This window comes from Condylura cristata, unplaced genomic scaffold, assembly GCF_000260355.1.
Source record: "Condylura cristata isolate star-nosed mole 26May11 unplaced genomic scaffold, ConCri1.0 scaffold00031, whole genome shotgun sequence".
Lineage (NCBI taxonomy): Eukaryota > Metazoa > Chordata > Mammalia > Eulipotyphla > Talpidae > Condylura > Condylura cristata.
This window is the reverse complement of record NW_004567132.1, coordinates 1,055,585-1,079,985: the sequence shown is the minus strand read 5'-3', so window position 1 is coordinate 1,079,985 and position 24,401 is coordinate 1,055,585. Positions and strand designations below refer to the sequence as shown.

At 36.3% G+C, this 24,401-nt stretch overlaps 1 protein-coding gene across 1 annotated transcript in view; it reads left to right on the top strand.

The window, feature by feature from the left end:
- The window catches only part of RANBP2 (RAN binding protein 2), a 73,612-nt gene that overhangs the window by 244 nt on the left and 48,967 nt on the right, over positions 1–24,401 (top strand). The window contains exons 2-8 of the mRNA XM_012731531.1: positions 11,401–11,468; positions 13,007–13,118; positions 13,606–13,758; positions 19,319–19,549; positions 19,872–20,017; positions 21,371–21,563; positions 23,903–23,990. Of these exons, the coding sequence (XP_012586985.1) occupies positions 11,401–11,468; positions 13,007–13,118; positions 13,606–13,758; positions 19,319–19,549; positions 19,872–20,017; positions 21,371–21,563; positions 23,903–23,990 (991 nt within the window). The remainder of the gene's footprint in view (positions 1–11,400; positions 11,469–13,006; positions 13,119–13,605; positions 13,759–19,318; positions 19,550–19,871; positions 20,018–21,370; positions 21,564–23,902; positions 23,991–24,401) is intronic.

The window sequence follows — 24,401 nt, the reverse complement described above, 5'->3', positions numbered from 1 at the left end:
CTGCCGCTGCTGGCGCGTCCGGGCGAGGCGGGCCAGCTCGCGGTTAGGGGCAGCTTGGGGCGCTGGCGCCAAAGGGGCGGGGGAAGCGAGACCTGGGGCGGGAAGGTATAGCGCTGGCTAGCTAGGGGACCTTGGGCTGTCGCTTCCTCTTTCTCCGGGCCCTTTCCCCATACCTCTCCCCTTCGGGCTCGTCCAGTCCCCGGGGCTCCTTGGCCGCGCCGCCTCGTCTCCCGGGCTTGGGCGCCTGCCATTTCCGGCGGGACTCTTCTAGTCTCCTGGACTGTTACCCGCGGCGGCGGAAGCGGCGCCTCCTGCCCGCGAGGGTGGTGGAGCGGGAGGGGACTGACGCAGCTCCGCGGTGGGCATTCACTGTCGTGACCGGCGGCCGCCGTGGACATCCAGCGAATCGGAGCTGGGGCAGTCGCATCACGTTTGCACTTGCATGACAGCGCGGATGTTGCTGGAAGACCCCCTGTTTTGGAGCTGCTTTAGCTGCGTTTGTGAGGGTTCTTCCACTCACTTTATTGCTTACTACGAGCAATCCAAGGAAACTTGTCTTAAACAAAGAAACAAACCTGGAATCTTAGAAATTCTTAGCTTTCTTACAGGGCGTTGTTGGTAAAGTTTAAACATTTGACTTTTTAGCCAGTACGCTCATTTTAAGTAAGTAATGTGCCAGATATGCTTTGCATTCGCCAGTTTTAGTGCTTGGATCTGGAAGGGGAGCAAGAGTATCAATGGTAGGTGTGCACAAGATCTTTAGTTAGTTTGCTTGGCGGTGATGCACAGCTCTGCCGCTTATCTGCTGTGGTGTCAGGCAAGTCAGTCCAGCAATAAGATGGAGTTACAGTGTTGGTGAGATTATATAGGGTGCTTGATACTAAACACTTAGGGCAATCCTGTGCACAAAGTAAATACTAAACAAATGATGTGAAAGGACAGTCATTCATGGCCTGTTCTATGACTTGTGAGAATACAGAGCTGAGGAAATTAAATATAGAAGTGCAGGGAGGAGGATGGTTGTAAGGGTGACATAGTTGTATCTTTTCCACACACTAGACATATGTTATCTTTTTTTCTATTCCCAACAACCCTGTGGATATTGAGACCAGGAGGGGTGAAATAAACTTGTTTACAGCCAAATGGAGCAGGAATTTAGTAGTAGTCTAATTTAGTTCCTTTCACAAACAGTAGAGTAGGTTACAACCTGTTCTCCAGAAAGGAAGAGTTACCTGTAAACGCATTGTAATTTCAAACTTTTGGCATAGTAATTAATACAAATGTGGCAGAATTTAAACTTTATAAGGGTTTTTGTAGCCTTTAAAATGGATACTTTTTTTTTTTTAAAGCAAATTGAGAACTCATGAGATTCTTAGCATAGACTGTGATTCCCAAGAGATAGTGAACCACTGATCTAGGCAAGCTACAATGTTCTTTCAACTAACTTTCCCATTAAGAGATGTGAAGGCAAATTTTTAATAGAATCTTTGCTTTACATTAAAGAGTATTTTAATCATGGCTTCTTTTTTTTGCCATAACAAGGAGAAATATTAACTTTAGAACCTGGGGCTTTCAGTGGAATAATGACTAGCAAGTGAGTATGAATTTTCTATGAATTTAGGCCTAAATCAAAATTTCGGACAAAACTTCGGATAGCTTAGAAGGGAAATAGTTGTAGGGCAAAGATAGCTTCTGTGAAGAATAGGGATTAGTATTTACTTGCTCTCAATTTGGCAGAGACTGGCTATATATGTATGGACTGCTTTACTTTCTGGATGTCTGTGTTCTGGACTACAGCGATGGGTCCATAGACTCATAATTAACTTAAAGTCTTTCATTAGTTTATTTCTCTTGTTTTGCCATTTGTATTCTGGTTACATTTGCTTTTGTCCTTGTTGACAAATCTCAGTTGCTTTTTCTTTTTTTTCAGATGATTTATGTTTAATTTTCCTAAATTTCTATCTGATTGGCTTTTTCATAGTAACGACTTTCATTTAGTAATGTGCAGCTCACTCATTTTCAGGTCTCCGTATGGTTTCATAAATACTGCATTTTTTTAGTACTGCATAATCTTTTGTCTGGACTATGTATCATGATTAATTTACCTACTGAAAGCTTGCCTATAAATATTTGTATTTTGCATGTAAATAGAATTTTACTTTCTCTCTGTAAATATCAAGTAATGGTGTGAGATTTGGATTTGGGACATCTATGTTTAGTTTTGTCAGAAGAAAACAGCCTACCAGATTGTGTTCCAAAGTAGCTATTCCATTTTACATTTCCACCAGCAATGGATGAGATGTATGTAGCACCACATCCTCACTTTGTAAGTGTTCTGGAGTTTGGCCATTCCAAACGGTATGTAGTGGTATCTTGTTTTAATATCCATTAAACAAATTGATGTGGAGGATCTTTTTATATGCTTACTTGCTGTTTGTGTATCCTGCTTGGTGATGTGTCTGTCCAGGTCTTTTACTCACTTTTTTTTTTAAGTGGCTGTTGGTTTTTTTATTGTGGATTTTTTTTTTAAAGATTTATTTATTTGTGCATACAGAACTGGGGTACGGGCCAGAGGCTCAGGGGCGGCAAGAGGCTTCACCAGAGACATAGTGGGGAACAGAACAGGCAGTTCGAGGAAGTACACTGCTGAGGGGAGCAGCAGTCTGGTCTGGAGAGGTCTGCCGCGCCATGTGGTCACCTCCGGGCAGACGGGATTCGAACTCATGCAGAAGTGGCTTTAGCTTCTTAGTACTGTGCTTTAACCCGCTGTGCCACCAGGAAGAGCCTTATTGTGGATTTTTAAAGCGTTACTTGCCTGTTTGGATGACAGTCCTTTTCCTCTTTTGCAGAAAATAAAATTTTAATTTTATTGTGCTTTTGGTGTTTTATCTAAAACGTCATTACCACCTTCAAGATTATGTAGATTTTCTCCTGTGTTGTCTTCTAGGACAGCATTTTGCATTTTGTCTGTAATCTGTTTTGAGCTAGGTGTTTTTTAAAAAGAAATTTTTAATTTTTTGGATAGAAGGACTGGGGTGTAGGCCAAAGGTGCAGGGAAGTAGGTGACAGGATTCACCAGAGACAGAGTGGGGAGCAGGACAGGTGGATTTACTGAAATACGCTGATTAAGGGGAGCAGTGGGCAAGATAGGAGAGGTCTGCTGCCTCTTGTGTGTGTTACTTTACTTGCTAGGGCTCAAACTCAAGCTGTAGTAGTGATAGTGCTGAGACTTAACCAGTAGGGAGGCCCAGTCCCTGTTTTGAATTAGGTTTTTGTGAAGTGTGTCTAGTTTCATATTTTTAGCATGTGGTTAGTAAGTTGTTTGCAGTCTGTTGAAAGACATTCTTTTCTCCATTACATTGCTTTTGCTCCTTTGTCAAAAGACCACCTGACTATCATTTTACATATATATTTTTGCTAATAACCATTTTGTCCTGATTACTGTAGCTTTATAGTAATTAGCTTAGCAATTAGGTAGTGTCAGTTCTTCCGTTTTATTCTGAGTGTTTGCCTCTCAACAAAGTTTAGAATCACTTTGTTATCCCCAAAATAGCTTGTTGGGATATTGATTGGGACCAAATCTGTAGGTAATTTTTAGCATAACTGATAGCTTGACTCTGTTGAATTGTCTTATATGGGAACTTGTAACATCTCTTCATTTATTCAGTTGTGTTTCTCAGGGTTTTATAGTTTTCATCATATAGATCTATCTATCTATATATAACTCTTCTTGGTGCTAATGTAAACGGTATACTTATTTCAAATGTTTCCAGTTCTTTGCTAGTATATAGGAAAGCTGTTGAGTTTTAACTTTGTATCCTGCCCATTTGCTTGAATTACCTAGACTTTCCAGGAATTCTTATCGTTAGTTTTAGATTTTCTTTGTAGAAAGTCATGTTATCTGCAAACAAAGACAATTTTATTCCCCCCCATACCTTTTATTTTCCCTTTTTTGATTTCATTGTATTAGCTAGAACTTCCAATATGATAATGTAAAGGAGTGATGATGGGGTATCCTTGCCTTGTTTCTGATCTTAGTGAAAAAGCTTTATAGATATTCTTTATCATCCTGAATGATGTCAACTGTAGTTTTTTTTTGTTTAAATTTTGAGACTTTCCTTTTCAGGTCAATCTTTTTTTTTTTTTTAAAAGATTTATTTATTTATTCATACAGAACTGGGGTAAAAGCCAGAGGTGCAGGGGTGGTGAGAGGCTTCAGAGACAGAGAGAGAGGCACAGAACCGGCAGATCGATGAAGTACACTGCTGAGGGGAACAGTGGGTGTGTCAGGAGAGGTTTGCCACACCATGTGGACACCTCTGGGGTTGGGGGTCGAACTTGCACTGAAGTGGCTGCAGCTAGCTTGCAGTGCTACATCCTAAACTGTTGTGCCACCAGAGAGGGCCCTCAGGTAACTCTTAATGCTATTAATTTAAGTGCGCAGGTACTGTTTTAAGTACCTGGTTCTATATGTCTAAAGTAGACATTGCAAACATGAAAATTTTCATTTCTTGGTTTGGAAATGGGGAGAATAGATTTCCCTTTAATTGAAGATCAGCATTTTTTTTTATAGTTTAGTACAATTTATTCAAGAGTAATTAACAATGATCTCCCTTGTTAACTCACAAGGAAATACTTTCAAAGCTGCCTTTTATTAAAAATGTATGTTGCTACAGCTTTTAAAACTGCTTTTTGTTAAAATTTATGTACTGTAAAGTGGAAAAAACTGAACTACACAAATATTGAAAAGTTAAAAATACCTTATTTTTTATTCCTGGCATTTCTCACAGTTCACAGGGCAGTATTGCTATTGTAATAAAAATGACAACCATGAAAGTCCTCAGGAATGTAATTTTAATTGATACTACATTTTACTAATCAGAAGCTGTACTTTTTGCAAACTATGGCCATGATACTTTTGTTCAGGATGGTTTCCCTGTTAATCCCGGGGCAGATTTTTACATTTCCTCTAAATGGATTAGGGACAGTTGTCTCAAAGTAACTGCTGCTTTCCTGACAACTACTTGTTCTCCTGCTAAAGACTGCGCCCTTTTCTATTTTTATAATATGCTGCTGCCAAAACCACCATTTCCACTACCAGATCTATAACCACCACCACAGGAATTGCCTGAATTTCTTCCATCAAACCTGCCTCCACTTGACGGGTCCATAATTTTATTCTTGTCCACTCTAATTTCAGAAGTCATCATAGCAGCATCGGTTCACTGTCATATTCAAAACCATCATAGTTACCACCATCAACAAAATTTCCTCCATTTCTTTTATCACCTCCACTTTATCTGGCACCTTGTTTTTCGTATCCTGTCCCACCATTGCCATACCTTCCTTGAATGCTGTGATCAAGTATCATAGGAAAAAAGTACTTTACCTGGTGGACTACCACCATAGTTGCAAGCATCACCTCTAAATCCACTACCTTAACTATCACCTCTTCCATAACTACTGCTGTCGCTACCACCTCCAGCCTCAAAGCCTCCTCTTCCAGCAGTTTTCATCATGGCCAAAATTACCTCCATTATCTTTTTTTTTTTTAAGATTTATTTATTTGTGCATACAGAACTGGGGTACAGGCCAGAGACTCAAGGGCGGCGAAAGACTTCACCAGAGACAGAGTGGGGAGCAGAACAGGCAGATCGAGGAAGTACACTGCTGAGGGGAGCAGCGGGCGGGTCAGGAGAGGTCTGCCACGCCATGTGGTCACCTCCGGGGCAGACGGGAATCGAACTCATGCGCAAGTGGTTTCAGCTTCTTGGTGCAGTGCTTTAACCCGCTGCGCCACCAGGGAGGGCCCACCTCCATTATCTTTAAAGTTCTCTCAATAAGTCATGAAGTTGTAAGACCCCTTTTCCTGACCTTGTATTCAAGCAAACTGCATTTCTTGTTTAGAAAGGACCTTTTCACTTCATAATTATGCCCATTAATGGTGTGGTATTTCTGAACAACAATTTAATCAACTGCATCATGATAATCAAAAGTTACAAAAGCAGATCCTGTCTTGTACTCTTTTGTCTTCTGTAATTCCTGTGGTTTCAGTCTTGCCATACTTCTCAAAGTAGTTTCAAATTATATCCTTCTTTATCTTTAATACCACTAATAAAATTTTTCTTTACTGTTACACGGGCACCAGACTTTAAAGAGTTCTTTCTGAAAAGAGTTCTCTTTGATTTCACTACATGCCATCAACCTTGTGTGCTCTAGTACACATTCATTTACAGAAGCCTTTCGCAAGAATGTCACAAAACCAAAACCCTTGCAACATTTTGTTTGGGTGTTTCTCATCACCACAGTCTGTAAGTGTGTCCCATTTCTAAATGTTATTATAAAATACCACCTGTCATTTTAAAGATCAGACTTCCAATAAACAATTTATTTTGTTAGCTTCTCTGGTTATTTTGGATCATGACCCTCTTCCCCTGATAGTGGTTAGAGTTTGGCTGGGGGTGACTGGCCAGCAGTTTACCTGCATTTTGTAATTTTTTTTTTCTTTATGAAGTTGAAGTTTCTATTCCTAGTTTTCTGAGAAACTAAGTTCTGTCAAATATTTTTCTACCTGTATTGATATGATTATACATATATATATATATATATTTTTTAAACATACTAATGTGACAGGTGGTATTTTTTTGAATTCTGAGCTACCTGGGTTAAAACCAGGAACCATTCTACAAGGTCTGTCTTTAATAGGTATGTTTACACCACTGATAGTCAAGTTATTATACAATTGTAATAATATTTACCATATTTTTATTTTCTACTTGTTGTCCTAGTTCTTTCTTGATTTGGTTTTCCACTCTTTTTCTACTTTTTATAGTTTTAATGGAGCCTTTTATATTCTATTTTCTCTTATTAGCATATCAGTTGTATCTTTTTTTAAAAACATGTTTAATGGTTTGCCCAAGAATTTGAAATACACATTTACAGTGGGTTCAAGTCCACTTTCTACTACCACTACACCTTTTCCTGGGTATTTGAATACCTTGTTTATAAAAAAGAATTCCAATTTTTCGCTTGCTTTTCCTTAAATCATTGCATCATTCATTTTACTTATGCAGAATAAATATATAATGACTAGAATAATAGATATTATTATAATGAACATATGCACACACAGGTTTTTATTTAACCATAAATAAAATTATATATATATATATTTTTTAAGATTTATTTATTTATTCATATGGACCTGGGGTACAGGCCAGAGATGTGGAGGGTGAGAGGATTCACCAGAGACAGAGGGGGTAGCAGAACAGGCAGAGCGACGAAGTACACTGCTGAGGGGAGCAGCAGGCGGGTCAGGACAGGTCTGTCTTGCCATGTGGATCTCCTCCAGGACAGGTGGGATTCGAACTCATGTGGAAGTGGCTTTAGCTTCTCAGTGCTGTGCTTTAACCCACTGCGCCACCAGGGGGGGCCTAAAATTAATTTTTATTTATTTAAGCAAATTGAGGTGTATTGCAGAGGGGTGTGTACTGTGTGTGTGTGTGTTTACCAGATACAATAGAGGGGAGCAGAACAGATGGAGCAACTGAAATACACTGCTGAGGGAAAGTGGGTGAGAAAGGAGAGGTCTTCCCTTGCCCTGTGGGTTAGTTCTCTTGCCCTGTAGGTTAGCCCCCTTGCCCTGTGGGTTAGCTCCCTGGTGGGATCAAACTCAAAGTCATGCTGTGGCTGACAGTAGCTTGACAATGCTGAGACTTTAACTTCTGTGCCATTAGGGTGGCCCTGCATACACAGTTTTTATATATAAGATACATAATTTAATATATGTAGCTACTATTTTGAACTCATCTCAGGTCAAATAAGAACAAGAAAAATCAATTTTTCTTTTTACCTTCATTTATTTCTTGTAATTTTATGCATGTGTACCTCAGCTGCTAGCTGTGTGAATGGAAAGAAGGGGAAAGGAAGGACAGAAGATAAGTCTGTTGGTAACAAATTTCCTTAAGTTTGTGTTCTGAGGAAGTCTTATTTTAAAAAAGGATAATTTAGCAGGGTACGAAATTCTAGTTTGATCATTTTCCTTCAACACTGTTTTACTCCACTTAACTGCATGGGTTTTCAAAAGGTCCATGTAATTGTTTACTTTTGTGTAGGTGAGATTTTCCTTTGACTTCCGTAAGAATTTCTTTTCCGGTCTTTTGTTTTTGATGATGATATGTTACTTAATGTATTTTTGGGGGGTAGGGGAGTACATATATCTTTTTCTGTGTTCTCCGAGCTCCCTGGATCTGATTTTATGGATAACATTAATTTGGGGAAAGTTCCTAGTAGTTTTTATTTCATATATTTCTTCTGTTTCTTGTTGTAGTTTCATTTTATGGGTGTTAGTCTTTTTGTAATTGTTCCATAGTTGTTGGATACTGTTTTATTTTTCTTTGCCCCCCACCCCATGCTGCTCATCAGGTTTATAGATTTCTTCTGATTGTCTCAAGCTTAGCAGTTCTTTCCTCAGTTGCATCCAGCCATACCTATCAAGGGTATTCATTACTGTTATGTTTTTGATCTTTAGCATTTCTCTTTGTATCTTAGAATTTCCATCACTCTTCTTAGATTATTTTACTTTATCCATTACAATCCTTAAAATGTAAACTACAGAGTAGTTTTTAATTTCCAGTCAGTTAATTGCTATATACTTGCCACATCTCTGTCTGGTTCTGATGCTTGTTCTGTCTCGTCAAATTATTTTTGGTCATTTTTTTCTTAATAACTGGACATGATATATACTACCATGTAAAGGGAACTGCTGAAAACAGCGATTTTAGTAATGTGGTAGAGTTTTTCTCTGTCCGATTTGTTCATACCTGACAGTTTGTCAGTTACAGTTTAGGTTTTTCTGCCCTGGTACTGGTTCTCAGAAAGGGTTTTTTATGCTAAGGTTTGGTCTTTTTAAATATTAATTAATTTATTTATGCATAGAAGAACTGTGGTACAGGCCAAAGGTGCAGGGACTGAGAGGTATCACCAGTGCAGGGGGAGCAGAACAGACAGGTTAACTGAAATACACTGCTGAAGGGTGCAGTGGGTGTGTCAGGAGAGGTCTGCCACACCATGTGAGTCACTTCCCTGGCTGGGAATTGAACTCATGCTGCAGTGGCACCACCAGGGAGGGTTTGATTTTATATAGATGACTCTTTTTCTAATTTTGGGGGTAGTTAATAAGTAACCTAACTTCTCTTGTGATGTATGAGTAGTTGAGTTTTTTTAGCTCATCTCTTTACTTGTTGGGATGTAGTTGCTACCACTTTTAAGTTCCTTACTATATATATTCTGGACATTAACTGGCTACCCATTGTAGCTTACAAAGTTGTTTTGAAGAAAACTAAGATATTTGTCTGCTTAAATAATTTAGTTTATTCCATACTCAGAACCATGTAAGAACCATGTAAGTAAGATGCAGTTGATTTAAAATATTATGTTGTCTGTTCCCTTTAGTTTTGAGTTATAAAGCTATAACTTGATTCTTTTTTTTGGGGGGGGAATTTTGTTTGCATTGTAAGCATAAATGCTAGAATGCTAGAATTTTATATGTAAAAAACAATTATTTTATGTGCCAAGATAGTTAAGACACATCTTTAAGTGTACAATTCATTAATAATTGTGTTCAAAAGGTAATACAGCAGGTCTCTCCAGCATTTTTTATCTTGTAAACCTGAAACTGCTTTCTGCCGGTACATACACATAATGTGATTTAAGAATATTTTCTGTAGATTTCATAAGGAAAAAAGCACTTATAATAAACATGAGGATTAGTTATTGTGGTCTATCTGTTGTCTAGTCTGACTGAAATATTCTACTTCATGAGACCTTTTCCTGACAGTCCCGTATCTTTTATAGAATCTATGAATATGAATAACTTTGTACTCTACTGTGATTACAAACTAAGAAGAAACACTTCCAACTAACAACTACAGTGAAAGGATACTTGTAGTTTGTGAGATAAATACTGAGTTCAGCTTGGTTAAAATGTGCAGTAGTAACTGATAAAATACTATAAATAGCACTGTGTTCTACTCCCGTCTACATAGTGATTTGCTTGCCACTTTTCTGAAATGTGGGCTTCATGAAGACATTTTTTTTTATGTTTATTACTGATTCCTCATTGTCTGGTGAACAAGTCTAAAATCTACATTTTTTAGGAATAAATAAATAATACTCCTTTTTATATTGCACTTTTTACCTAATGCCATTTTCTGTGTTCTTATGTGTTTTTTTAAAAATAAAATGTTTGATGATTATCTCTTTCACATGTTCATAGTGTATTCTAGCATTCTGGAGTGTAGGGAAATGGAACCTACACTCCAGGGAGTGGACTTGATTTAAAAAAAAATTATTATTTATGCATACAGAACTGGGGTACAAGCCAGAGGTGTGGGTGGTGGGAGGATTCACCATAGACAGAGTGGGGAGCAGAATAGGCGGACTGATAAAGTACACTGCTGAGGGGAGCAGTGGGCCAGTCAGGAGAGGTGTGCCATGCCATGTGGATCACCTCTTGGGTGGGGATCCTACTCATGCGGAAGTGGCTTTAGGTTCTCAGTGCAGTGCTTTAACCCGCTGCGCCACCAGGGAGGTCCTGGACTTGATTTTTACTGAAAGAAATAAATTTTTATTTCTGCATTTAAAATTGCATTGAATGTAAATACTGATTTGTAGATAGAATAGTACTTGGGCCAGAGAATTTCCATGCTGTAGTAGGCTTAAAGTACTTGGTTATCCTTCCCCATAGATAGTAGGAGTCAAATTTCTGGTGTCTTTCTCCTCCCCTAGAAAAAAAGGTTTTTGTCTGTTTACCGATTTGCAAAAAAAAGTGGCACCATAGGGTTCCTAAGATTTCTTCCTTATATAAATTAACTTCTGATGTGTTCTTGTCTTGGCTTCTTACATTTTTTTTATTTTTTAAAGATTTATTTATTTATGCATATAGAACTGGGATACAGGACAGAGTGTAGGGGGTGAGAAGATTCACCAGAATCAGAGTGGGGACCAAAACAGCAGATTGATGAAGTATATTGCTGAGGGAAGCAGCTGGCGAGACAGAAGTCTGCCGCACCAGCCATGTGGGTCACCTCCCTGGCTGGGGATTGAACTCTGGCTGAAGTGGCTGCTGCTAGCTTCATAGTGCTAGCTTCATAGTGCTGCTCCTTAACCTACTGTGCCTCCAGGGAGGGCCCACATTATTTTATTTTATGCTGGGAATTAATTATAAGACATGGAACCATGACTTTTAGACCATAAATACATTGCTGTAGGAATTTCTGCCCTTACCTTTGAAATCCAGTGTATTAATGTTAACCATGTTAGGACACATTTTTAGTCCTTATGAAAAAGTTGCAAAAAGAATCAAAATATGAAAAATAAGAGTTCTTTTCTTTTTTTTAGAAGTCAATGAAAGGATTCTATTTTGCGAAACTATACTATGAAGCTAAAGAATACGATCTTGCTAAAAAGTAAGTACCAAACCATAAATATTAATTCAGTTTTCTGAAATCAATGCTTTTAGCTCATGTTCTTTGAAAGGGATAAAAAGCTTGTATTCTTGGTTATGTCCTGGGATTAAGGCATTCTTCTTTTAGACTAATAGTATGACATCTAAGTTCCATTGAGAGTGAGCCTTTGGGTATTTCTGCATGTCTGTTGTTTGTTTACGTTTAGGGGAAGAAATAGTTCGGCTCATAGCGGAATTTTTTTTTTTAAAGATTTATTTGTGCATACAGAACTGGGGTGCAGGCCAGAGGCTCAGGGGCGGTGAGAGGCTTCACCAGAGACAGAGTGGGGAACAGAACAGGCAGATCGAGGAAGTACACTGCTGAGGGGAGCAGTGGGTGGGTCAGGAGAGGTCTGCCACGCCATGTGGTCACCTCCAGGGCAGGCGGGTATCAAACTCATGCGAAAGCGGCTTTAGATTCTCAGTGCTGTGCTTTAACCCACTGCGCCACCAGGGAGGGCCTCAGTGGATTTTTAATATTGTTTTGGGTTAGAATTAAACTGAACCATACTTATTTACATCTTAATTTCTTCTAGGTTAAATTTCTTCTCAGCTTCTACTGAGCTGGAAAGGAACAGTGAATACAAATTAAAACTCTGGGCAGGAGTCCTAGACAGGAGAATAGGTTGTGTAAAAATTTGACTCAGTAGGAGTCACTTTGAAATTTTGTATCTGTAGGTCATAATTTCCTGGTTTAGATTGGTTAAAACAAGAAAGTAGAGGTTGGTTGGGAGACAGACTTTGATTGGATCAAAGATGGCAGTGGTGATAAGGAAAATGATACCACTTTTATTCACTAGTAGCACTTTGGGTCTGTTAACCCTGTTTCTTATTTACTGAAATTTACTTTCAGTTTTGGTCTTTGGTCTAATTTCTCATAAGGTAATACTCATTGAACCTTGAAGATAACTTATTTTTTAGTTGTTATTGGATTTAAGAAATGGAAATTGCCTGCATTTGGTAATGTATTTTGTAAATTTTCTTTTGTTGTATTTTAGCAGATACAATATTGCTAGATAGTTTCTTATTTAAAATATAAATACATTCTCTTATTTGAGATTTGGTAAATAGTTGCTCTCTAATATTTTACATTATGATAACTTTAAAACTAACTACTGCAAACACTTTTCATGCAGAGCTAGTCAGTTGCCTTAACAAAAATGTAATCAGGAAGAAAAAGCAAATTATGTGTTGATTCTTAATGTGTGTAGCACTGGAAAAATGTTTGGTAAATAAAGCATTTCATGGTAAATTGAATATAGTTGTTAACTTCGGTTTGTTTAACTGTTACATACTTCATTCTGTAATATTTTGAGTTACCATTTACTGTCATTTAAGTAAACAGTGGCAGTCAGTAAGTAGAATAATAATAAATTTAGCTGAGAATAATAATATATTTAGCTGTTGCTTCCTTTGTGATGTACTATTCAGTTTGCATTTAAATGCAATTCTAAATGTGATAATTTAAAGATTATTTTTGCATTGTTATTTTTTTAACAGATACATATCTACATATATTAATGTACAAGAAAGAGATCCCAAAGCGCACAGATTTCTTGGTCTTCTTTATGAAGTAGAGGAAAACATAGACAAAGCTGTTGAATGTTACAAGGTAAACTATATAAGATCAAAGTACAGCTTTTGCAAGGTCACACATACCTAATGCCTGGAACAATATAAATAAAAATGTATCTTGCATATGTCTTGGAAACAAGCATTAGTGTTACCACACTGTTGAGCAATATACCATGAAACATTGTAAGTTGTTTGTCCCAAAGTATACTATAATTTATCATTAAGAGGTTAGCTCTTGTAAAAGAAGGTTGCCACATTAAAACTTGAATGTAGTCAGAAATACTTTTCTTGTGTGTGTGTGTGTGGGGGTGGTGGTGGTGGAGAGAGGTTTTGTGTGTACATTTACTTAATAAAAACAATTTTTATTTCATCTTCAAAATAATCTTGGAGCACTTTAATCTTAACAGCCTTAAGATCATTTAGGAATAGAACTTTTATTAGTGAGGGAAGTGATGACTTTACAACCTGTTTATATGATTATATGACCTTAAGGAATCTTACTAATTATTTTTTGTCTGATTCAGCGTTCAGTGGAATTAAACCCAACACAAAAAGATCTTGTGTTGAAGATTGCAGAACTGCTTTGTAAAAATGACGTTACTGATGGAAGAGCAAAATACTGGGTTGAAAGAGCAGCTAAACTTTTCCCAGGAAGTCCTGCAATTTATAAATTAAAGGTAAAAGACTGAATGTAAACAAACAATAAAAGCTTTTGGGGTAAACATAAACATCCATTTTTAATAATTGAGTTTTAAATAATTTTTCATTGCTAATGAACCTCAAACTAGTAGTAGGTTTCGGAGTCAAGGGAAATGAGTAACTGTAAAGCAAAGATAACATATTTTCCGTTATAAATAAGTTATGGGGATGTAATGTAAAGTAAGGTGACAGCAATTTTTCAGATATACAGTATAGTTTATTAGATACTATGACAGTAGATATTAAAAGTTCTCATCACAGGAAAAAGTGAGATATTGAATGTTAATTATGTTTTTGTGGTAAGCATTCACAATATATACATACCCAAATCATTTTAATATAATGTATGTTGTATATTATATCTATAAAAATAGCAAGAAAAGTTTTCTTCAAAACCTTTTTTTAAAAGATTTATGCATACAAAACTGGGATGTAGGCCAGAAGTATGGGGGGTGGGGGATAGGTGTGTGAGAATATTCACCAGAGACAGAGTGGGGAGCAGAACAGGCAGATGGACTGAAATACACTGCTGAGGGGAGCAACAGGCAGGCCAGGGGTGGTCATCTGCACCATATGGGTCACCTCCCTGGCTGGGGATTGAACTCTTGTTTTAGTGGGTGTGATAGCTTCATAGTACTGAGCTTTTGCTGTTGTGCCACCATGGAGGGCCCTCAAAACCTTTGTTGTCATATGCTGTCTTAGGTTAAGATCGGTAATACTTACTTTTATGGAATGAGTAATATTTTAGAGAATTTACAGTTGTGTAGCTAGTTGTGCTGTTTAAATTTAGTCTGATACAATTTTTTCCTTCATTTGGTGAGAGTTGTATATAACATGACAGTTTAGGGCTAGTGTAAATATTTTAAGAATTCTGGAAAAATATAGAGAGGATTCTGTTATGGGATAGTGTGGTTTTTGAGCAAAAGTTTTTCCAGTGTTACAGATAACTCCTAAAAATACAAAGTTGCTTATGAAATAACCAATTCTGATTGTTATTCTTGATTGGGTGATAAGTAATTTACTAAGAAATTCTTATGGAGAAATTTTTTTCTGATGTGTTAGGTATTTGGAATATTAAGTATGTATTGCTTTTTTCATTCCATCCATATTAAACTTGTCTCGATAGTTTTTAAAACCTTTTTTTCAAAATTGCATTACTTATACATTTTTCATAAGGAGCTGCAAAAATTGTATAGACAGATCTTGTTTGTATTTCATTTAGCTTTCCCTAGTGGCAATACAGATCTTTTGTCATTGTAGGATAATATCAAAATCAGAAATAGCATGCCATATATGATCTTTCTAAGTTTCTGTTTTTTTCATTCAACATAAGATTGTTGACATCCATATAAGTTAGTGTCTATGTATTACTTTTTTTCCTCCTTATATTGCTTCGTTTGTGGTATGTGTGTATCCCACAGTTTAACCATTTACTTTTTTTTTTTTAAGATTTATTTATTTATGCATACAGAACTGGGATGTAGGCCAGAGGTATAGGGGCAGTGAAAGGATTCACCAGAGACAGAGTGGGGAGCAGAACAGGCCAACTGATGAAGTTCACTGCTGAGGGAAGCAGTGGACGGGTCAAGAGAGGTCTGCCTCGCCATGTGGGTCACCTCCCAGGTGGGGATCGAACTCATGCTGAAATGGCTTTAGTTTCATGCTGTGATTTAACCTGCGGCGCCACCAGGGAGGGCCAACCATTTATTTTTAAGGAATATTTTGGTTGTTTCTAGGTTCTAGTACTTGGGGTAGATTTTAAAATCTAAAAAGCATTTTAAAAAATATTTGTATATACAGAATGGGGGTACTGGTCAGAGGTGCAGGGGAGGTGAGAGGATTCACCAGAAACAGTGGGGAACAGAACAAGCATATTGACGAAGTACACTGCTGAGGGGAGCAGCAGGCAAGATAGAAGTCTGCTTTGCCATGTGGGTCACGTCCCTGGCCAGGGATTAAACACATGATGAAGCAGCTATGGCTCGCTTCATAATGCTGTGCTTTAACCTGTTGCACCACCATGGAGGGCCCTAAAAAACCATTTTAAAACCATCTAGATAAAAATTACAGTAACATGAAGTTCTTTTCTTCCTGTGAAAAGCAGGAATTTTTAATAATAATCTCAAGTATTGGTTCTAAGTGTATAAATATCTTTACCTTATTGTTTTGTATTATGCCTCAAACTCCCTTATTGACCATGAAAAGCCAACCCATTTGGTGTCAGCGTCATTAAGGAAAATGTATGTTGATTATTTTTCTTCTAGTGTTACAGAAATTAGAGAGATGTCTTAACAATTCTTTGAAAATTGTGACTTAAAATTTGATCTTTCTGGGCTCTCCGTGGTGGTGTAGAGGGTTAAAGCTCCACACTTTGAGGCTCTCAGAAACCATTGCAGCATGAGTTCAAGCTCCAGCCAGGGAGCTGACCCACATGGTGTGGCAGACTTCTCCTGATCTGCCCGCTGCTCCTCTCAGCATTGTGTTTCAGTACATTTGCCTGTTGTGGTGAATCCTCTCACCCATACCTCTGGCCTGTATTTTAGTTTTGTAAGCATAAATAAGTAAATCTTTAAGAAAAAGAAAACTAGATCTTTCTTATATTTTCTGTTATTTGGAATCGACACTCAAAGTAATTTGATTCCTTTAAAATTTAAGGTGTTTATAGTGATGGCACATGGGTGACTTGGTGATGGGAAACCTGCGGGGATTACAATTGAGATGGAAAAAAAAATGTACAAAATGATGTAAAAAAATGCACAAAATGAAGAATGATGTAAAAAACCAAAAAAATTAAAAAATTTAAGGTGTAAGATACTTTTTTTTTTTGACATTTTTTAAATGAAGGGAAATAATGGTTAGGTCACTTTCTCCCTTCAAGTATGAGAGTAGAACCTTTGTAAAGTATCCATGATGGTGCTGCTAGTCTTTTATTTTTATTTATTTATTTTTAAATTTATTAAAGATTATTTATGTTTGGGTAGTAGAACTAGGAGGTAGGTCAGAGGTGTGGTGAATGAGAAGCTTCACCAGAGATGAGCGGCGATAGTGAGGATTTACTGAAATACACTGCTGAGGGGAACAGTGGGCAAGATGGGAGAGGTCTTTTGTGCCGTAAGTGGGTTAATTCCCCTAGTGGGGAATGGAACTCTATCTAGTTGCAATGGTGATAGTGTGACAGCGCTGAGACCTAGCCCCTTTTCCACCAAGGAGGCCCCTGATTTTTATTTATTTTTAAAGATTTATTCTTGTATGTATAGAAGAACTGGGGTATAGGCCAGAGGTGCAGGGGGGTGAGGGGATTCACCAGAGACAGTGGGAAGCAGTACAGGCAGATTGACTGAAATATATTTAGGAAGGGAGCAGTAGGTGAAACCAGAGAGGTGTGCTGCACCATTTGGGACAGCTTCTTGGCCAGGGGTCGAACTCCTGCTGCAGTGGCTGTGGATAGCTTCATAGTGCTGTGCTTTAACCTGTTACGCCACCTTGGAGGCCCAAAATATACGTATTTTAAGTATATAATTATAGTTCTAGGATGTCCTTCCTTTCACCCCCCCCTAATTATAGAAAGGCCAAGTATAAGATTATAGTAATGATTTAGAAAGATGATAAAGGAGAGAGGGCAAGGAAATACAGTGCACTAATGCAGAGTTTGGTCTTTGCCAGGTGTGATGAACAGGGAGAAGATGAGTTTAAGTAGGTATGGTAAAGGGGGATTCATGTATGTTGTTTCTGTTTCTAACGGAACAATAAATTGTCAGAAGTGAAGGAAAGTGGGAAATTTGAGGCAAGAGTAATATGAAGTGACTGAGGAAATGGTGAAAGTAAGTCTATTAGAGGTAAAATAGGTTTTGTTCCATACATTGGCACTTTTGAGATTTGAGATGTCTGGATGTCATTTCCTGTTTTTAAATAGTCTTCCCTAGATTGTTCAACTTCTAATATTAAGGCACAGAAAAAGCAGATGGAAGGGTTTTAAGGAAAGGTGGAGGGACTTAATTGAGAAAATCTGCAAGCAGTACTTACAGATATTATGGATTATGACATTTTAGCTTTATAGAGGAAATTATTTTATGTAAAGTTGAAATTTGATGATACTGTTGTTTTACATACATATACGTATGTATACATATGTTTATCGAAGTGTGTATTTTATGATGTATAGGCAGATATGTGTGACATTGAGGTTATGTGACCACCATTTTGTGGAAAGAATAAAAATCATGTGGTAGTCTGAGTGGTATGGCTGAAATACAGGTTTTGAAGACTCCTGGAGGTTGAGATTGGAGTGTAGAACAGTGCCAGTGAAGATGAGGTAATTATAGAGCTGAGTAGCCAGTGTCTACCTTCTGTCTTTCAGTTTTCTTTTTTCTAAGTAAATATTGTTGTGAATTGCATTGCCAATCAACTAGATTAATATTTCTTTGAGAAAAAGAGAAAAAAATTAGACAGTATGTGGACATACTTTTCGACATGGGAATGACTAAGATGAGTATGTCTTATTGCACAGTCAACACCAACGTTAGGGAAGAAAAAAAATCACACAGCCTTGTAAACCATCTCATGTTATGACTAATCTACCAAGAAGCACTAAAAAAAGAAGACCCTTTATTTCTACAACTTCTCATTGCTAATATCAGTGATAATGCTTAGGTATGAAGGAAGAATGTTCTATTCCAGTTACTCATGAGGCATGAGTATAGTGGTTGCATAGCTTTATTTTTTTTATTTTTTTTTTTAAAGATTTATTTATTCATGCAGAACTGGGGTACAGGCCAGAGATGCGGAGGGTGAGATGATTCACCAGAGACAAAGTGGGGAGCAGAACAGGCAGATCAACGAAGTACACTGCTGAGGGGAGCAGCGGGCGGGTCAGGAGAGGTCTGCCACGCATGTGGATCTCCTCCAGGGCAGGCGGGGATCGAACTCATGAGGAAGTGGCTTAAGCTTCTCAGTTCTGTGCTTTAACCCGCTGCGCCACCAGGGAGGGCCTGCATAGCTTTATTTTTAAGAAACAGTTATCTAGAGACATAGTGTGGAGATAGGATTTGGAAATGACTTTGGAGGTGAGTAGCTCATAAATCCTATTTCTTCTATTTGATTTAGGTTAACAGAGAAAAAGTTGCAATGGCAGAAAAGTGATGGGTACTATCTTGAAGTGATACTCCATTCACTTAAAGTGAGAAGATGAAGAATGAAAAGATAGTAGCATTGTAGAACTAATAAGTGGGAGTGGAGGTGGTAAGGTACAGGGTTGGATTTTGGGGAAATTCAGAAAAATTTCAGGATAAAGATGCTAACATGAGGATTGACTGGGGATGCATAGCATTGGTGTCTTGGGTGTATAGAGATGTGGGATAGTAAACGAGGCAGTTGTTAATATTTTGAGGTATAGCTTCTGGGCTCGAAGAATCTCTCAGAAAGGAGGACAGTGGTGGGTGGTACCACCAGAGGGTAGTAATTTACTAGGTACAGAAACGGTATATCATATATTTTAAAATTGTATAGGTGTTTCTGTAATGATTTTTTTTTTTTAAATAGGAACAGCTTTTAGATTGTAAAGGTGAAGATGGATGGAATAAACTTTTCGACTTGATCCAGTCAGAACTTTATACAAGACCTGATGATGTCCATGTGAACATCCGACTCTTAGAGCTATATCGTTCAAATAAAAGATTGAAGGATGCTGTGGCCCACTGCCGTGAGGCAGAGAAAAACATAACATTACGTTCAAGTTTAGAATGGAATTCATGTGTTGTACAGACTCTTAAGGTAGGTAAAAAATATCCTAAAGTATTAGGTCTTTACAATTATATATATAGAGACAATCATCACACATTTCAAAATTATGTAGTCGAAGACAAATTTCTTTCATTAATTAAAGCAGTAGTCAAATGAAATTTTTACCAGTATGATTTCAACTTATATAGATTGTAGAGATAAATATGATAAATTTGTTTTTGGTGTTTCTATAGAGCCGTAAAAATCACTGTAGTTTTACAAATACAGGAATGGGTAAAGGAATTTGTAAGCATAAAATGGTGATTTTTTTTAACACTTTATGAAGCCTTGTACCTTTTTTTCTGTAAAACAGGAGTATTTGGAATCATTACAGTGTTTGGAGGCTGATAAAAGTAACTGGCAAGCAACCAGTAAAGACTTACTTCTGGCCTATGCTAATCTTATGTGTCTTACACTCTCAGCTAGAGATGTGCAAGAAAGTAGAGCAATTCTGGAAAGGTATGTTGACTTAAGGAGTGTACTTCAGTGTAAATTAGAATTTTTTTTTTGTTAGTCCTTTGAGCTACAAGTTTTTATTGCATTTCTATAGTACAGGGTCATGTTTATAGGGGTTATAGTTAATAGAAACTACATATCTTTGGTGGGCATTATAATTGGTTTTGTATGTCCTTGATTTTAGAGAACTGTTATAGTTGGGCCTACTTAAATTATCCTCATAGTGGTTTTGGCATGCTTGAAGAGTCAAGCCTGGAAACGAATGTTCTGTTCTATATTTTATAATTGTATAAATATATAATCTTTAGAAGAAAACCAGAAAATAAACATATCAGATGTTGTAGTGTAAATTCTTAATTGTATTTCAGAATATTTCAGAAAGTATTTCTTTAGCTTACCAACAAGATAACTAAAATATAATATTTGATATATTTTTTTCTAAATTTAGATATTGAAAACCATTATCTCTGTTTATTAAAACAAATTTGTTTGACCAAAACATCACTTGGGTTTGGTATAAAGATAGCTTAGAGCACAGGTTGTAGACCAAGTAAAAATGTTACTGTCTGATTGTGTCAATAAAGTCTTTTTGGAATATAGTGATGCCTGTTTATATATTGTTTATGGCTGATAGAGATAACAGTGTAGAATTTTCATATTCTAAAATAAAATAAGGGTGAATGAGACAAATAATTTCTTAACAGTAGTACAAAAATAATTTTAACGTCATGGATCTCCCCTAGCCCCCCACTAGGCTTCTTGTATATTTCTGTTGAGTGCTTTTACATTTCTTAAAAAATTAAGGTTTTGAGAATGATTAAGATTTAGAAACACTATTTAATACATAATGAATAATGAAAAATAAAATATATTTAGCTTTATAATTGATATTGTAGGAAGAGCAATTATGGATTTATAACAGAATAGCTGTCTTAATAGAATAGCTGTCATAACAGAATAGCTGTCTTATCAGTTATTTATAATTTGAAAATAACTTGCCTAATTTGAAAATATCAGCCTTGAATTAAATAATGAAATGATAAGTAACTGGAAAATAGTCTCCCAGTTCTTTCTTGATCTGTTATGAAACATTCTCTGTAACACTAGTCCTGTTTGATATATATCTGGAAATAGCTGTTAGGAAAAAACTTTATTCTAAAGTTTAAGCTGAAGTATAGAAAGTGTGTGGGATTAAAAAAAGTCACTAAATGATTCATAATTTATAAAATAATAAGGATTCACTAGATATTTGTGGAAGTGAAGCCTCAACTACACTCTTACTAGTTTTATTTTAAATAATGAAACCATCATTATTTGCAGTTCATTAGGTTTAATACCTCTAATATTTAATTACAGTTTTGATAGTGCTCTTCAGTCTGTGAAATCTTGTGTGGGTGGAAATGATGAACTCTCAGCTACTTTCTTAGAAATTAAGGGACACTTCTACATGCATGCTGGTTCTCTGCTTTTGAAGATGGGCCAGCATAGTGATGTCCAGTGGCGAGCTCTCTCTGAACTGGCTGCATTATGCTATCTCATAGCATTTCAGGTAAGCCTTCCAGTTTTGGGTGTTACTGACATTTCACCCAGTCTTGTTCTTTAGATGAACTGTATTTTGGTATGTAGTGAAAATGTGAACAAACCTGTAGAACTAAAATTGAAATAAGATTTACACAGGACTGGCGAGATTGTTTAGGTTCAGTGCTGGTGGCAGTCTGTTATCACATTGCCATTATCAAGGGTTTGATTTTTTTCTCTGTTATTTTTGCAAGACCAGTATAAAGAGTTTGATCTTCTTTTACTCTGCCATTAATAAGAAAATCTCATATATGAATAAAACTTGATTAGAAAAGATGCATATTTTGGGCAAAAAGTTTTAGTAAATTTTGGGGGTATAATTATATAAGCCAGGATAGAAAATGTGACTATCCCAAACATTTTATCATCTTGACACATATTTATGTAGTATGTAGCTAGTATCATTTAGGAATGTATTTTATGTATGCTGTATCGCAGTATATGCAGATTTAGGAACATAAGCCTTTCCTTATACATCTAATGTTGCATGAAGGAAATTTGCCAAGATGTTAATGTTGACTTTTAGATGAATTTAGATAATTAGGTTATTCTTCCCTAATTTATTTTTGTAGTTGGCTTTGGTTGGATTTAATTCTGTATGAAAAGAAATAAGCAGTGTGCCAAACATTGCAGTAAGTCTGGCTTTTAAAAATTATTCATCTTTAGAGAATGACTTCCTTCCTGAGGGAAATTTGGATTTACTGTAGGATTACCGTTAGAGAACTTTCCTCCTTTCTAGTTTACATGGATCTTTACAAAAGTGTTGCTCTTTAGTACACATTTGGGTGGTAGTTTGCTCAGCGTAAGCATTTATGTTCATAGTGATAAATTTATTTGTGGTGATGTTTGCAAATACAAATCAAGTTTGCAAGTATACAGAAATGTTCTAAAGGTAAATGATCCTTAAATAGCTGACGATTTTTTCTGATTTTTAATAGAAACCGAAACCTATTAATTTTTATTTGTAATTTAAAGTTAACATATGACAGTTAACTTTTAAACGTAGATCTTTATTTAATAGTAAGAGCTGATTTCCCTGTTAAGTATTACTTCCTAGAATAAAACCACTATTACTAGTTTCTTAATATTCAAAAATTTTTTTCAGTATATATTAACATGTATGCTCTGACTCTGCTTTTAAAACCTATTTGCATCATCAGATAAGTGCTTGATACAGTATTGTATACTTTTTCACAGTTCTGTTTCAGTGTAAACATCTACATTTTTATTCTATCCTTCCTTTCTTTCTCCTCTCTCCACACCTACCTACTTAACCACATATTTCCATTGAGTGATATATGATAGAAATCTGTTAGATGCTTGGATTTTGTTGTCATTTGTTGCAAAGTTTATTTAAGTGAATGGAATATAAGCATATAGGGGAAATGTGAACTGCCATATGGGTCCTTAAGGAATCATGTCAGTCTAGCTTCTGTGAAACCTTGCAAAAGGGGAGTGTTGTGGTTATAGTAAATATATTTCAGATACGCATTAAATAGATTTCTCTTGAAATCTTTTAAGATGAAGACATGTTGACTATGAATAGGTTCATAACTAGCTGATCACAAACAGTGGTCGACAAATAATTTTGAGTTAAGGATTCAGGTAGGTTTGAAAACAAAAAAATCATATTACATTCCGATTCTGTTGCCATTTTGTTTGCTCTTCAAAATGTATAGAAGAATGTTTGGAATTGTGTTTTGAAACTTGTGGATGATAAACCTTGATTCTAATCTAACATTCAAAAAAAGCATGTTTCTAATGTAAAATTTAAAATCAGAGGCTATTAGATTCTTAATTGTTTTGAAAAATTAACTGCTTTAGATAGGTGATAATCACATTTTTTGGAATTCTAGTGGCATGTACAAACGTTTCCTACCTCAGTATTTTAGTCATTTACTTTTCTTCCCTAGAGGAACTAGTGTTACTAATATCTTCTGAGTTCATTAAGAAATTTTTTATGCATATACAAACATCCATCAGTGCTATGTAAAAATAGGACTGTCTTCTGTTGTGGTTCTGCTTATATAAGCTAGAAGAATTCTCTTAAATTTTCCAGTGCTTTAAATGTGATTCAAGTATGCTTTTAGTAGAAAGTAATTTCTCAGAAATGATCTTTGTAGGCATCTATTATTTGTAGACCATCTAAATTCCTTGGCTCCTTTTTTTGGTGTGTGTGGTGATTTTATAACTCAGTTTAACCACTGATTAAATATTTAATCAATAAACATGATATAATAGGAAGAAACATCCTAATGTAAGAAATATGGGTATAACTACATAAAAATTTTTGATTCTTTTAACAATCAGATTCCAAGACCAAAGATTAAGTTAATAAAAGGAGAAGCTGGGCAAAATCTACTGGAAATGATGGCCTTTGATCGTCTTAGTCAATCAGGTAATAGTAACATTTAATACTTGTAAGCTTAGGTCTGTAGTTGAGCTGTTAGTTAAAGCTTATATTGTTCAAGTATTCCACAACCTTTTTTTTTTCTTTTTTTATGGGAGACTTTCAGTCCTTGAAGTGACTTTCCATTTTTTCCCTTACTACTCTTTCTACATTCTAGAACTGTCCTAGATCGCTTTGCAGTGTGTCAGTAACAAGATGAATTATTTTTTGATGTCTTTCATCTGGGTACTCTGGAACTTATTTCTGTAATTTTTTAGAAGACAATGTCTGTTGGTAACCAAACCTGACTGCTAGAATTGCTTCAAGGAGTGCTGCTTTTTAACAGCTTGAGAAAAAGTTCATGTATTATATAATTCATTCATTGAATTCATTCATATGATTCACTCAGTGGTGTTCAGT